Raw genomic sequence first — 14181 nt, 5'->3', positions numbered from 1 at the left:
GAAATGCAGAATCACAGAGGCCCTGGGGACCCTGGACTTAGCTCTCCCTCGTTTTGGAGGGAACTGAGCTGTTTCAGCTCTGTGAAAAGTACTAATCCCACACAAAATCACTGAAGAACATTCTTGGCAGACAGTTTGTGCAAACATCTTTTAAAATACCTTTTATATATGTCACTTCCCCTCCCTAGCATGAGACTTACATGCTGTTTTCATACCCTACCTGAAGGAACATAAAAGCAAGATTCAAAGCCTTCTCCCCATAAGCTATTGAAATGCTAACAGAGCATACATTTGGCAAATCTGAGGTATCTAGATTCTAAAAACTGATCTACAAAGTTACCTGTTTAGAAGGAATATATAACCAACTTACTTTGCTGGAATAGGAATTCCATTGGCATCAAAAAGTTTAAGAAACACCCAGCCACAGCTTAATTCTCCTCTTTCACCAGTTGACTAGGAAATAAAAACATAAAAAAAAAAGAAATAAAAACATAGATGAAACAATGTCTGAAACAGTCCAATTTATTTATTTATTTATTCATTTATTATTTTTTAAAATATATTTTTATTGATTTCAGAGAGGAAGAGAGAGTGAGAATGAGAGATAGAAACATCAATGATAAGACAGAATCATTGACTGGCTGCCTTGAGCCCGAAACCCAGGCATGTGCCCTTCACAGGAATCAAACCCTGGACCCTCCAGTCCGCAGACCAATGCTCTATCCACTGAACCAAACCAGCTAGGGCTGAAGCACATACCAGGTCCTTTTAAAGGTACAAAATTAGTATTCCCTTTAGACTAAACAACTCTTCACAAGAAAATAAAGTGAAGCACAGAAGAGTCCCTTTGTACTTGCAGAGCTCATGGTGATATGCAAACCCCTCTGAAAATCTCTACACCTGAGAGGCCCTGGCCAAGTAGCTCCATTGGTTTGAGCATTGTCCCAATACAGCAATATTGGAGGTTTGATCCCCAGTCAGGGCACATACAAGAATCAACCAATGAATGAATAAATAAGTAGAAGAAATCAACCTCTCTCTCTCTCTCTCTCTCTCTCTCTCTCTCTCTCTCTCTCCCCCTGACTGATGAGGTGGCAGCTGGTCCTCGAGTCCCCTGAGTGACAGGTGATGGGATGAGCTCAAATCACATTGACAGCACCTGAGGTCAGGAAGCCTTGTCACCCTTGCAGATAAATGAACAAGTTAAATCGTTCAAGGGTCTTTCCTGCTCAGAACTTTGCCCAACTGTTAACTGTCAGAGGCCACTGGGGGACACTGGGGCCCACTCAGGGACCTGCTCCACTCCTGTCCTATCAACACTACACAGATGGATGGATTTGCCTTAAGAAATTCAAGGACGGTGTAAGACCACTGATGTAAGAACAGTGGGCTCTCTGGGTTATCATGATGCCCAGTATATATACTACACCTTTCAAGCAACTATGGAGACATAAAACTACTATCACAGACCCACAACCACTGGTTCAATAGTTTAAATGATGTTAAACTAACCCAAGTTCCTGGTATTCCCTTTAAAAAATCACCACTCAGATCTGGAAACAGCCTAAGTGCCCATCAGTAGATGAATGGATTAGAAAACTGTGGTACATCTACACGATGGAATACTATGCTGCTGTAAAAAAGAAGGAACTCTTACCATTTGCAACAGCATGGATGGAACTGGAGAGCATTATGCTAAGTGAAATAAGCCAGTCAATGAAGGAAAAATACCACATGATCTCACACATTCATGGATAATAGAGACCATTATAAACTTTTGAACAATAATATATACAGAGGCAGAACTGCCTCAAACAGATTGTCAAACTGCAGCGGGAAGGCCGGGGAGGGTTGGGGGGCAGGAGGGAGGGGGGTAAGAGATCAACCGAAGGACTTGTATGCATGCATATAAGCATAACCAATGGACATAAGACACTGGGGGGTAAGGGAGGCCAGGGGATTGTCAAGGGCGGAGAAAAAAAGGACACATATGTAATACCCTTTGTAATACTTTAAGCAATAAAAAAATTTAAAAAAAAACAAAGTGCAATAAAGCAAAGTGTTATAAAATGAAAAAAAAAATCACCACTCTGCCAGGTCCCTTAACTTGAACCCACATTCACGAGGCTAAGTGCCCTCTGCCTCTAGGACAGAGGGAAACTGCTGTGCTGGAACGCCACCAACATCTACCACTTTCTGCAAAGTCCCATCCTTCCACATTTTCATTCTTCAAAAGCACTGGAGTTCACTCAAGCTATAAATGTAAACAAATACACTCTTATCTATTAGTTTATTTTTAATTTTTTTTCTGCCCAATATTTTTCCCTTTTCTTCACTACTATGATAACCTCACTTTTTTTTTCAAGGAGGGAAGGGCAATATGCCCAGCTAAAATATACTTCCTTTTCAGCGAGGGGTGGCCATATGTCCCTCCTAGCTATTGAGATACAGATGAAAATTTTGAGCAGAGCCTCAGGAAATTATTTTATGGGAATAGATTGCTTTGTTGTTGTTTTTCACCTTCTAACCTCATAGCAATATTTAGGACTATAGGTAATAGCTGTGGAATTGTGGCATTCTTCATTTATATTATCTGCCAGATAACCCTTAGAACTTGAGATATGACTGTTGCCACTGTTCAGTTTCAACATATATGCAGCATATACCCTATTTGAGGTTGTTTTGCTTCTTTGAAAGAGGGTTGTGTTTTTTCTTTCGGTCACAAATCACTACACAGTAGTAAGGTTTTCTGGTGTTGCACAGAATACACCGCATTTTTTTTTCCTTTTCACCTTCCCACCCGCCACCCCTGGCAACCACCAATCTGTTCTCTGTATCTATGAGCCTGCTTGTATATTTTTAGATTCCATGTATAAGCGAAATCATATGGTACCTGCTTTTCTCTGGCTTATTTCACTTAGCATAATGCCCTCAAGGATCATCTATGTTGTTGCAAATGTCAAGGTTTCATTCTTTTTTATGGCTGAGTAATATTCTGTTGTATATATTATCAAATCTTCTTTATCCAATAGTCTATTTATGAGCACTTAGGTTGCTTCCATATCTTGGCTATTATAAATAATGTTGGAATAAATACAGGGATACATACATCTTTTCGAAATAGTGTTTTGGATTTCTTTAGATTAAATACCCAGAAGTGAAACTGCTGGGTTACATGGTAGTTCTATTTTTAATTTTTTGAGGACCCTTCATAATGTTTTACATAGTGGCTACACTAATTTACATTACCACCAACAGTGCAGGAGAGTTCCCTTTTCTCCGCATCCTCACCAACATTTTTTGATAATACCATTAGCAATTATCTTTTTGATAATACCATTCTGACAGTGGGAGATGATATCTCACTATGGTTCTGATTTGCATTTCCCCAGTGATTTGTGATGTTGAGCATCTTTTACACTTTAATTTTAAGTGCTACTGAATAAGCAGCACTATATATAAAATTAAAATCACTGCCATTCCCATTCCTCAAGGATTAAAATTCTATAACAAATATATCAATTATTTTACTTGTAAATACAAGCTTTTAAAAAATCTTCCTTTTCAACTGATACATGAGAAAGCCTTATTTGTTAACTGACATACATTACGAATATAAGAAATTCCAAGTTCAAATAATATTCCAAGATCGGGAGATGCAGAATTGGACCTGATAAAACAATCACCATCAAGCAAGCACGGCAAGGTCCCAGTAACCTGAAACAATAAGAAAACTAAAGTCACCAATAAAAATTCAAACTGGGGGGAGTGTTCAGCTCCATTCACCTGTAAATGCCTCATGACCTTGTATCACAGAAAAGGTCTCTTAAAGGAAACAAAAGGCAGATGCACTGGACTCATCTGAACCAATGATTTGAAATGAAAAACTTTAACTTTGTGTTAAAGGAAAATAACTTTACGTTCACTTACCCTTTCCTTAGAGAGGCTAAGTAAAACAAGTACTACACCTACGCGCCCAGAGGTGTGATGGATGTCATTTGCACATATAAGATCTTTATAGTGGCCACCGTTCCTTGTGAACAGAGCTAAAATTAAAGACTTCACACACGTTGGCATGTGAGCCCTGTGAATTTCCCTTTGCTCATTCTCCTCCCTCTCCTGGGACAACCACATCCCTCTTTCCTGCCAATATAACCCCACCATCTTTCAAGGCCTAGTTTCCCTTCGACAAAACCTTCCTGAGCCTGTACTTAATTTCTCCCTCCTCTGTGCTTCCACAGCACAGGAGGCCCATAACTGCTACATTCTGTCATTGAGACAGTTCCCAATAGTACACACCCCGTAGGGTGCTCTAAGGATTCCATGAGATAATGCACATGGCTAGGGCTCCACAAATAGAGAAACTGTTATTATATGTGCATAGGTTTCTTCCCCAGCACCATGTAAGTTCCCTCAATACCTAGGAAAGGTGCCTTGTACTTCACAGATGCTTAATTTCATTCAACATACTTATCCTTCCAAACAGTTCACCTCTATGTCTGAGAAAACATTAGAAAACTCTACTCCAAACTCTTCACATACACAGACACGCCATAACAGGACTATGAAGTGTTGTGCCAAAATACCAGCAGGAGGAAGCTTAGGGGATCGCAGGGGCTTTCAGGAGTTGTACTCCAGACACGTGTGCGCACTCCAGCACACGTGTGCGGGCGCCTCTGTCCTGCTTTAAGGTCTTCTGATGCCATAAGAGGAAGTTAATGAAGGTTCTTAGGGTGCAGGGACACACGGAAACTAGTGTGGCAGGGAAGTAAATACTAAAGCAATGAAAACGTGAGGGAAGAAAAAACATTAAGTGAAATAAACTACATGGTCCTAAATATGGTTACATATTCATGTACATATATTTAAAGAGAGAGAACGAAGAAAGGAGCCCTGACAGCTGTCAGCTGGGAGCTGGGTTGGCCCCACAGCTAGGCCATGGCTTCTCCTACTGAATGTAAGCCATTCCACAGAACACCAGCTTTAGAACAGACTTCTCTGTGACTAGGACGGAGCAAGACAGAGACAGGACCACGTTATAGTCATGTCTCAACACAGAGCAAAAAAATGATCAAACATGGCACTCTCCCAGCTAACATCAGTGACTGTGTTCCCTACCAAATAGTTTTATTTTATTTTTTTTCTTTATTGAATAAGATATTACAAATATGTCCTTATCCCCCAATGTCCCTTCATCCCCCCAATCCTGCCCTCACCCTCACCCCCTGTTGTCCACATCCATCACTTATGCTTATATGCATGCATACAAGTCCTTTGGTTGATCTTTCCCCCTCACCCCCACCCTCCCCTGCTTTCCCTCCGAGTTTTGAGCATCTGATCAATGCTTCTCTGTCTCTACATCTGTTTTTGTTCATCGGTTTACGTTGTTCCTTATAATCCACAAATGAGGGAGAGCATGTGATATTTATCTTTCTCTGACTGACTTATTTCACTTAGCATAATGCTCTCCAGCTCCATCCACGCTGTTGCAAATGGTAGGAGTTCCTTCCTTTTTACAGCAGCATAGTATTCCATTGTGTAGATGTGCCAACGTTTTTTATTTATTTTTTATTAGTTAAGGTATTACAAATGTGTCTTCATCCCCCCCCATTAACCCCAATCCTCCCCCCCACCCCCACACACTCATGCTCCCATCCCCCGTGCCAAAGTTTTTTAATCCATTCATCTGCTGATGGGCACTTAGGCTGATTCTAAATCTTAGCTATGGTAAATTGTGCTGCTATGAACATAGGGATGAATATATCCTTTCTGATTGGTGTTTTTGGTTCTTGGGATATATTCCTAGAAGTGGGATCACTGGGTCAAATGGAAGTTCCATTTTTAGTTTTTTCAGGAAACTCCATACTGTTCTCCACAGTGGCTGCACCAGTTTGCATTCCCACCAGCAGTGAATGAGGGTTCCTCTTTCTCCGCATCCTCGCCAGCATTTGTCATTTGTTGATTTGTTGATGATAGCCAGTCTGTCAGGTGTGAGATGGTACCTCATTGTTGTTTTGATTTGCATCTCTCGGATGATTAGTGATTTTGAGCATGTTCTCATATGTCTCTCAGCCTTATGTATGTCCTCTTTCAAAAAGTTTCTATTTAGGTCCGTTGCCCATTTTTTGATTGGGTTGTTTATCTTCCTTTTGTTAAGTTGTATGAGTTCCCTATAAATGTTGAAGATTAAACCTTTATTGGAGATAACATTGGCAAATATGTTCTCCCATGCAGTGGGTTTTCTTGTTGTCTTGTAGTCCCATTTGTTTATTTTCCCTTTAGTTTCCATTGCCCTAGGAGCTGTGTCAGTGAAGAAATTCCTTCGGCATATATCTGAGATTTTGCTACCTGTGGATTCCTCTAATAATCTTATGGTTTCCTGTCTTACGTTTAAGTCCTTTATCCATTTTGAGTTTATTTTTGTGTATGGTGTAAGTTGGTGGTCTAGTTTCATTTTTTTGCATGTGTCTGACCACATTTCCCAGCACCATTTATTGAAGAGACTGTTTTGACTCCATTGTATGTTCTTGCCTCCTTTGTCAAATATTAATTGAGCATAGTGGTTTGGGTTGATTTCTGGGTTCTCCATTCTGTTCCATTGGTCTATATGTCTGTTCTTGTGCCAGTACCAGGCAGTTTTGAGAACAGTGGCTTTGTAATACAGCTTGATATCTGGTATTGAGATCCCTCCCACTTTGTTCTTCTTTCTCAAGATGGCTGCAGGTATTCGGGGGTTTTTTTATTCCAGATGAATTTTTGGAGCATTCTTTCTAGATCTGTGAAATATGCCGTTGGTATTTTAATGGGGAGTGCATTGAATCTACAGATTGCTTTGGGTAGTATGGACATTTTGAGGATGTTGATTCTACCAATCCATGAACACGGTATGTTCTTCCATCTGTTTATGTCTTCCTCTATCTCTTTTTTCAATGTCCTGCAGTTTTCTGGGTAGAGGTCTTTTATCTCCTTGGTTAAGTTTATTCCTAGGTATCTTAATTTTTTTGGTGCAATGGTAAATGGGATTGTTTTTTTTTTATTTCTCTTTCTGTAAGTTCACTGTTGGCATATAAAAATGCCATAGATTTCTTGGCATTAATTTTGTATCCTGCTATATTGCCAAATTCATTTATTACATCTAATAATTTTTTGATGGAGTCTTTAGGGTTTTCTAAGTACAGTGTCATGTCATCTGTGAATAATGCCAATTTTACTTCTTCTTTTCCAATCTTGATGCCTTTTATTTCTTCTTCTTGTCTTATTGCTTTGGCTAGCACTTCCAGTACTATGTTGAACAGGAGTGGTGAAAGTGGGCATCCCTGTCTTATTCCTGTTCTTAAGGGAAATGGTTTTAGTTTTTGCCCATTGAGTATGATGTTGGCTGTAGGTTTTTCATATAAGGCTTTTATTATGTTGAGGTATGATCCCTCTATTCCCACTTTGCTGAGCGTTTTTATCAGAAAATGGTGTTGGACTTTGTCAAATGCCTTTTCTGCATCAATCAATATGATTATGTGATTTTTGTCTCTCAACTTGTTTTTGATGTATCACGTTTATTGATTTGCGGATATTGTACTAGCCTTACATTCCTGGAATAAATCCCACCTGGTCATGGTGTATGATCTTTCTAATGTAATGCTGGATCCGGTTTGCTAGAATTTTGTTGAGGATTTTAGCATCTATGTTCATCAGGGATATTGGCCTGTAATTCTCTTTCTTTGTGGTGTCTTTATCTGGTTTTGGGATTACGGTAATGCTGGCTTCATAGAAAGAGCTTGGAAGTGTACCTCCCTCTTGGATTTTTTGGAATAGTCTGAGAAGGGTTGGCTTTAGTTCTTCTTTGAATGTTCAGTAAAACTCCCCTGTGAAGCCATCTGGTCCAGGGCTTTTGTTTGCTGGAAGCTTGTTGATTATTGTTTCAATTTCATCAGTAGTTATTGGCCTATTCAGGTTTTTTTATTCTTCCTAGTTGAGTTTTGGAAGCTTGTATTTTTCTAGGAATGTGTCTATTTCATCGAGGTTGTCCAGTTTGTTGGAGTAGAGTTGTTCATAGTATTTTCTGACAATCCTCTGTATATCAATAGGGTCAGTTGTTACTTCACCTCTTTCATTTGTGATTTTTTTTATTTGGGTCCTCTCTCTTTTTGTTTCTTGGTGAGCCTGGCTAGAGGTTCATCAATCTTGTTAATCCTTTCAAAGAACCAGCTCTTGGTTTCATTGATCTTTTGTATTGTTTTTTTGGTCTCTATGTTGTTTATTTCTGCTCTGATCTTTATTATTTCCTTCCTTCTGGATACTGTGGGCTTTTCTTGTTGCTCTGTTTCTAACTCTTTGAGCTGTAGCGTTAGATCATTTATTGCCAGTTTTTTGAGATAGGCCTGTAGAGCTATGAACTTCCCTCTCAGGACTGCTTTCATGTGTCCCATAGGTTTTGGATTGTTGTGTTTTCATTGTCATTTGTTTCCAGGATGCTTTTTATTTCTTCTTTGATCTCTCTGGTAACCCAGTCATTGCTTAATAGCATGCTATTTAGCCTCCAAGTGTTTGATTTTTTTCAATGTTTTTATTGTAGTTGATTTCTAATTTTATGCCATTGTGATCTGAGAAGATGCTTGTTACGATTTCTATTCTTTTGAATTTGAAGAGACTTTGCCTGTGTCCTAATATATGGTCTATCTTTGAAAATGTCCCATGTGCACTGGAGAAGAATGTATATTCTGTAGCTTTGGGGTGAAATATTCTGAAGATGTCAATTAAGTCCATCGGATCTAGTGAGTCATTTAGGATTGCTGTTTCTTTGCTGATTTTTTGTTTAGAGGATTTATCCAGTGATGTCAGTGGGGTATTAAAGTCCCCTACTATGACTGTATTGCTATTGATCTCTCCCTTGATATCTTCCAGAAGCTGTTTTATGTATTTGGGTGCTCCTGTGTTGGGTGCATATATGTTTACCAGAGTTATATCTTCTTGTTGAATTGCTCCCTTTAGTATTATGTAGTGGCCTTCCTTATCTCTTGTTATGGCCTTTACTTTGAGGTCTATTTTGTCAGATATAAGTATCACAACCCCAGCTTTTTTCTCATTTCCATTTGCCTGAAAATTTTTTTCCCATCCCTTCACTCTCAGTCTGTGTGAATCTTTTGTTCTGAGGTGGATCTCTTGCAGACAGCAAATATATGGGTCATGTTTTCTTATCCATTCAGCTACCCTGTGTCTTTTGATTGGAGCATTTAATCCATTTACATTTAATGTTATTATTGAAAAGTGTTTGTGGTCATTTTTATTCTTAATGTTTGTGTTTCTTCTTGTCTTTCTGTTTCTTCTTTTTATAGCAGTCCCTTTAGCATTTCTTGCATTGCTGGTTTGGTGGTAATAAACTCTCTTAGCCCTTTTTTGTCTGTGAAGCTCCTGATTCCACCTTCAATTTTGAATGATAGCCTTGCTGGGTATAGTATTCTTGGATTCATTCCCTTACTTTGCATTACTTTGTATATTTCATTCCATTCCCTTGCCTGGTGTGCTTCTGTTGAGAAGTCAGCTGATATTCTAATAGGAGATCCCTTGTAGGTAACTTTCTGTCTCTCTCTGGCAGCCTTTAAGATTCTTACTTTGTCGTTGGTGTTTGCCAATTTAATTATGATGTGTCTTGGTGTTGGTCTTTTGGGGTTCATCTTGTTTGGCACTCTATGTGCTTCTTGGACTTGTGTAGTTTTTTTCTTACCAGTATCAGGGAAGTTTTCTGTCATTATTTCTTCAAACAGGTTTTCTAATACTTGCTTCTCCTCCTCTCCTTCTGGTATCCCTATTAAGCAAATGTTGTTTCATTTTGCATTGTCCCTAAGCTCCCTTAGACTCGCCTCTTGCTTTTTAAGTTTTTTTTCCAGTTGCTCCTGTGTTTGTGTGTTTTTTCCTACCTTGTCTTCTAATTTACTGATGCGGTCCTCAGCCTCTTCTAGTCTGCTGTTTAAGCCTTCCATTGTGTTCTTTATTGCAGCTATGTCATTCTTCAGTTCCTCTTGGTTCCTTTTCATGTTGGTGACATTCTCATTCAGCTCCTTCTAATTCTCATTGAGTTGTGTGCATTTGTCATCCAGCCGTTTGAGCATCCTTATAACCATTACTCTGAATTCTTTCTCTGATAAGTTAGTAGCCTCAATTTCATTTAACTCCCTTTCTGGTGACTCCTCTTTTTCTTTTTTGTGGGTTGCTTTTTTGTCTTCCCATGTTTTGCTGTAATGTTTTAATTGTAGTTCTGATTGCTTTGCTACCCAGTTTCTTTAGGGTATGGTGCTACTGGTGTGACCTCTCAGGTCTCCTGGGTTTGGTAGTCTAGTGTAGCTCCCTACTTGGGCTATTTGAGTTCTCTTGATGTAGGCCTGTGAGCTGGAAAGGCGCAACTGAGGTGTCTAGAAGTCAGCAGCTGTGGAGGGGGTGCTCCAATTTTTGCTGTCTTATGCCCTTGATTGAAATCACGCGTGCCCCGCAGGGACTCACAGTGGCACCCAGGAACCGTCTATTGGGGTGGTGGGGCTCAGAAAGCCTGCGTTCTGGCAAAGTGTGACTGTTGTGTCCAGAGTTCTGTCATTGTGGAGTAAGTAGACTCAGCTTTTGCTGCTGCCTCCGTGGTTGGATACACGCGATTCCAGCAGCAGCTTACAGAGGCACCTGTGGTGTGTTTGCCTGCAGGGTGTACTGACACACTCTGAAGGGCCCTGGCACTGAAGCCACTGGATTGCAGTGTCTGTGGGAAGGTATCCCAGAAGAGGGAATCCAGCGTTTCTACAGCCCAGCAGTGCACCCCTGTTTGTTTAAGTGCACGACCAGCAGGGCTCGCAGCGGGGCCCCAGGGCTGCCTGTGGAGCGGTGGTCTTGGGAGACCTGCACGCTGGAAAAGCATGCACCTGTAGTGTCCCGAGTTCTGCAGCTGTGGGGTGGGGAAACTCAGATTTTGCTGGTGCACTTGTGGTGGATAGGCTCGCATTCCCCATAGCAGCACACAGGAGCACCCGCAGTGAGTTTGCTAGCGCAGGCGCACTGAAGCACTCTGAAGGGCCCTGGCACGCTTTGGGCAGGTATCCAAGATGGGTGAATTCCGAATTTCTACTGCCCAGGGGAGTGCATCCCTATTAGTCCAAGATCGGACCCAGCAGAGGCTCACCACAGCTTCCCCAAAGTGCCCTGTGGATAGATGGGCTGAGGGGGAGTGAGCAACTGTGGCAGTACAGTTTGCCTGCGCAGTTCCCCTGGCGCTGAGCTCTGATACACTCTGTGGGGCCCTGGCGCTGAGGGGCCCTGGCGCTTAAGTTGCGCAGCTGGGTGTGTGGGGACAGTTATTCAGGCAGAGGGAATTCAGAATTTCTACTGGGTGGCAGTGAGCCTGTGTCTGTACAAAATCACACCCAGTTTAGTCTCCCAGTGACTCCTAAGAGGAGTCTATGGAGTGGTGTGCCTCAGAGACCTGCGTGCTGGAGACACGCGAACACCCGAGCAGGCAATGTCGGAGGTCTGCCGCTGGGGTGGGGGAGACTGCACTTACTGCTGTCGGGGCACGTTGCTCCTTTGGGGCAGAGTCCCAGAGTCTGCAGGTGTGGCTGCAGGATTTTTGCCGGAGTGGCTGCCAGGTCACGGGCAGTGTCCAAGGCCTGTCTGGGTTGTGGTGCTGATGAGTTCCTAGAAGAGGCCGCTCTCCCCTTTAAGATGGCGTGGGTCCCGAGCCCGGGTCCCGCAGTCCGGGGAGTGCCGCAGCGGTGATAGTCTCTCCGTGTCCCAAAGAGCCTGGTCTGCCAGCCTCTGCCGCTCCTGCCGGATTTAACTGTCCCTCACTCACTCACACACCACACACATCCACACACTCTCCATTCATCCCCTCACTCACTCACTTCCTATCCCTCACCTCCGTCCTGCCAGCCGCCATCTTACGCTGGAATCTAATCCCAAATAGAGTTTTAACCTCTTTGTTTCTCTTGCTTCCCAGATTAAATTTATGAAGATACCAAATTATTGCTCCAGTTTCTGAGAGCACCCAATTCAAAGTTTCTCTAGATGCTCAAAATCCTAACACAAGGTCTAATCCCATAACAAGCCCTTCCTAACATCCCTTTACTGGTTCCCCATATTGGATGGTCTCTCCTCTTGCAAGTAGCACCAATAAATACAACTTTACAAAAAAAGAGAACATAGACATCTTTGTCTTCACTGCCCCCTATGCAGTACTGACTCAGTGGTGTGAAATCACTGGGCTAAATGCCAGTCCTTTTTGTTCCAGTCTTGACAGTCCTCGATTTTATCTGAAGAAAGTACAGCTCTCATTAACACAGATTTCATTTTTGAAAAACATTTCCTAAACGTTACCTTTATGTTTTCATTTTACATCAGAGGGCATTTTTTTAAACCTCACCTGAGGATATTTTTTCCCATTGCTTTTCAGAGAAAGTGTAAGGGGATAGAGAGGGGGGGGGCGGAGAATGAGGGAGAGGGAGGAAGAGAGGGAGGGAGGGAGGAGGGAGAGCGAGAGAGAGAGAGAGAGAGAGAGAGGAGACATATCGACTGACTGCCTCCTACATTGCACCCTGACCAGGGATGGGAGCACACCCGCAACCCACGACCCTCTGATGTACAGGCCAATGCTCTAACCACTGAGAAACACTAGCCAAGGTCATCTCTTCACTTTCATCTTGTGTGAGTCTTTTGTTCTGAAGTGTGTCTCTTGTAGACAGCATATATATGGGCCATGTTTTCTTATCCATTCAGCTAACCTATGTTTTCTTATTAGAGCATTTAAGCCATTTACATTTATAGTTATATTGATAGGTACTTATTTAAAGCCATTTTTATTCTTTATGCCAGTGCTCCTCTCTCTATTTCTTCTTTTTCTTACAGCAGCCCCTTTAACGTTTCTTGCAATGCTGGGGTTAATATACTCCTTTAGACTTTTTTTTGTCTGGGAATCTGTTTCACCTTCAATTTTGAATGATGGCCTTGCTGGAGAGAGTAATCTTGGTTTCAGAGCCTTGCTTTACATTACTTTGAATACTTCATGCCATTCCCTTCTAGCCTGTAGTGTTTCTGTTGAGAAATCAGTTGACAGCCTTATGGGAACTCCCTTGTAAGTACCTTACTGTCGCTCTTGCTGCCCTTAAGATGATCTGTTTTTAACATTTGCCATTTTAATTATGATGTGGATCTTTGTGTTCCTCTTTACTGGGACTCTCTGTGCTTCCTGAACTTGAGTGACTCTTTCCTTTACCAGGTTAGGAAAGTTTTCTGTCATTATTTCTTCAAACAGGTTCTAGCCCTTGCTCATTTTCTTCTCCCTCTCACACCAGTATAATATGGATGTTGTTCTGTTTCATGTTGTCCCAAAAATTCCATAAACCATCCCCATGTTTCTTAACTATTTTTCTTTTTACTTCTCTGATTGTTTTTTTCTACCTTGTTTTCTAATTTGCTGATTCAATCCTCTGCTTCCTCTAACCACTCTTAATGTGTGGTTAATTCTTTATTTTTAATTAATTCTTAATTAAGAATAATTCTTAATTCTTTATTTCAGCTACTAGAGACCTGGTGCATGGATTCATGCACCGGTGGGGTCCCTCAGCCTGGCCTGCACCCTCTTGCAATCAGGGGTCCCTCGGGGGATGTTGGATAGCCAGTTTTGGCCTGATCGCTGCAGACCTGATACAGACAGGAGGGAACCCGATCCCCACAGGCCCGATCCAGACAGGAGAGAGCCCAATCCTGTGTGTTAAGCATCTGTCTCCTGGCGGTCAGTGTGCATCATAGCGACTGGTCGTTCGGTCATTCAGTCGCTTTGGCTTTTATATATATAGATGTTAGTCTTCATTTCCAATTTGTTGTTTTTCATTATTTCTATATCTTTTTCATGCTATTGAGCATTCTAAAAACTATTACTTTATACTCTGTTTCCAATAAATTGCTTTTCCTCCATTTCATTTAGCTCTTTTTCTGAAGATTCCTCCTGTTCTTTCATTTGGGCCTATTTCTTTGTTTTCCCATTTGTGCTGTTTCTTTGTGTTTATTTCTGTGTATTGGATAAGGCTGCTATCCTCCCAGTCTTTGGGCAGTGGCTTTCTTGTGGGACCCAGTAGTGCAATCTCCTTTATCTTCTGAGCTGGGTGCTCTAGGAATGTCCCTTGTGTGGGTTATGTGGGCCCTACTGTTGTA

At 41.5% G+C, this 14181-nt stretch overlaps 1 protein-coding gene across 1 annotated transcript in view; it reads right to left on the bottom strand.

Annotated features, from left to right (window-relative positions):
* NPHP1 (nephrocystin 1) overlaps nucleotides 1-14181 on the bottom strand; it is an 89688-nt gene that overhangs the window by 31921 nt on the left and 43586 nt on the right. Inside the window, exons 12-13 of the mRNA XM_023744132.1 lie at nucleotides 3607-3717; nucleotides 371-453 (exon numbers count right to left, since the gene is read on the bottom strand). Of these exons, the coding sequence (XP_023599900.1) occupies nucleotides 371-453; nucleotides 3607-3717 (194 nt within the window). The remainder of the gene's footprint in view (nucleotides 1-370; nucleotides 454-3606; nucleotides 3718-14181) is intronic.

This window comes from Myotis lucifugus, unplaced genomic scaffold (assembly GCF_000147115.1).
Source record: "Myotis lucifugus unplaced genomic scaffold, Myoluc2.0 scaffold_430, whole genome shotgun sequence".
Classification (NCBI taxonomy): domain Eukaryota; kingdom Metazoa; phylum Chordata; class Mammalia; order Chiroptera; family Vespertilionidae; genus Myotis; species Myotis lucifugus.
This window is presented reverse-complemented; position numbering and strand designations above follow the sequence as displayed.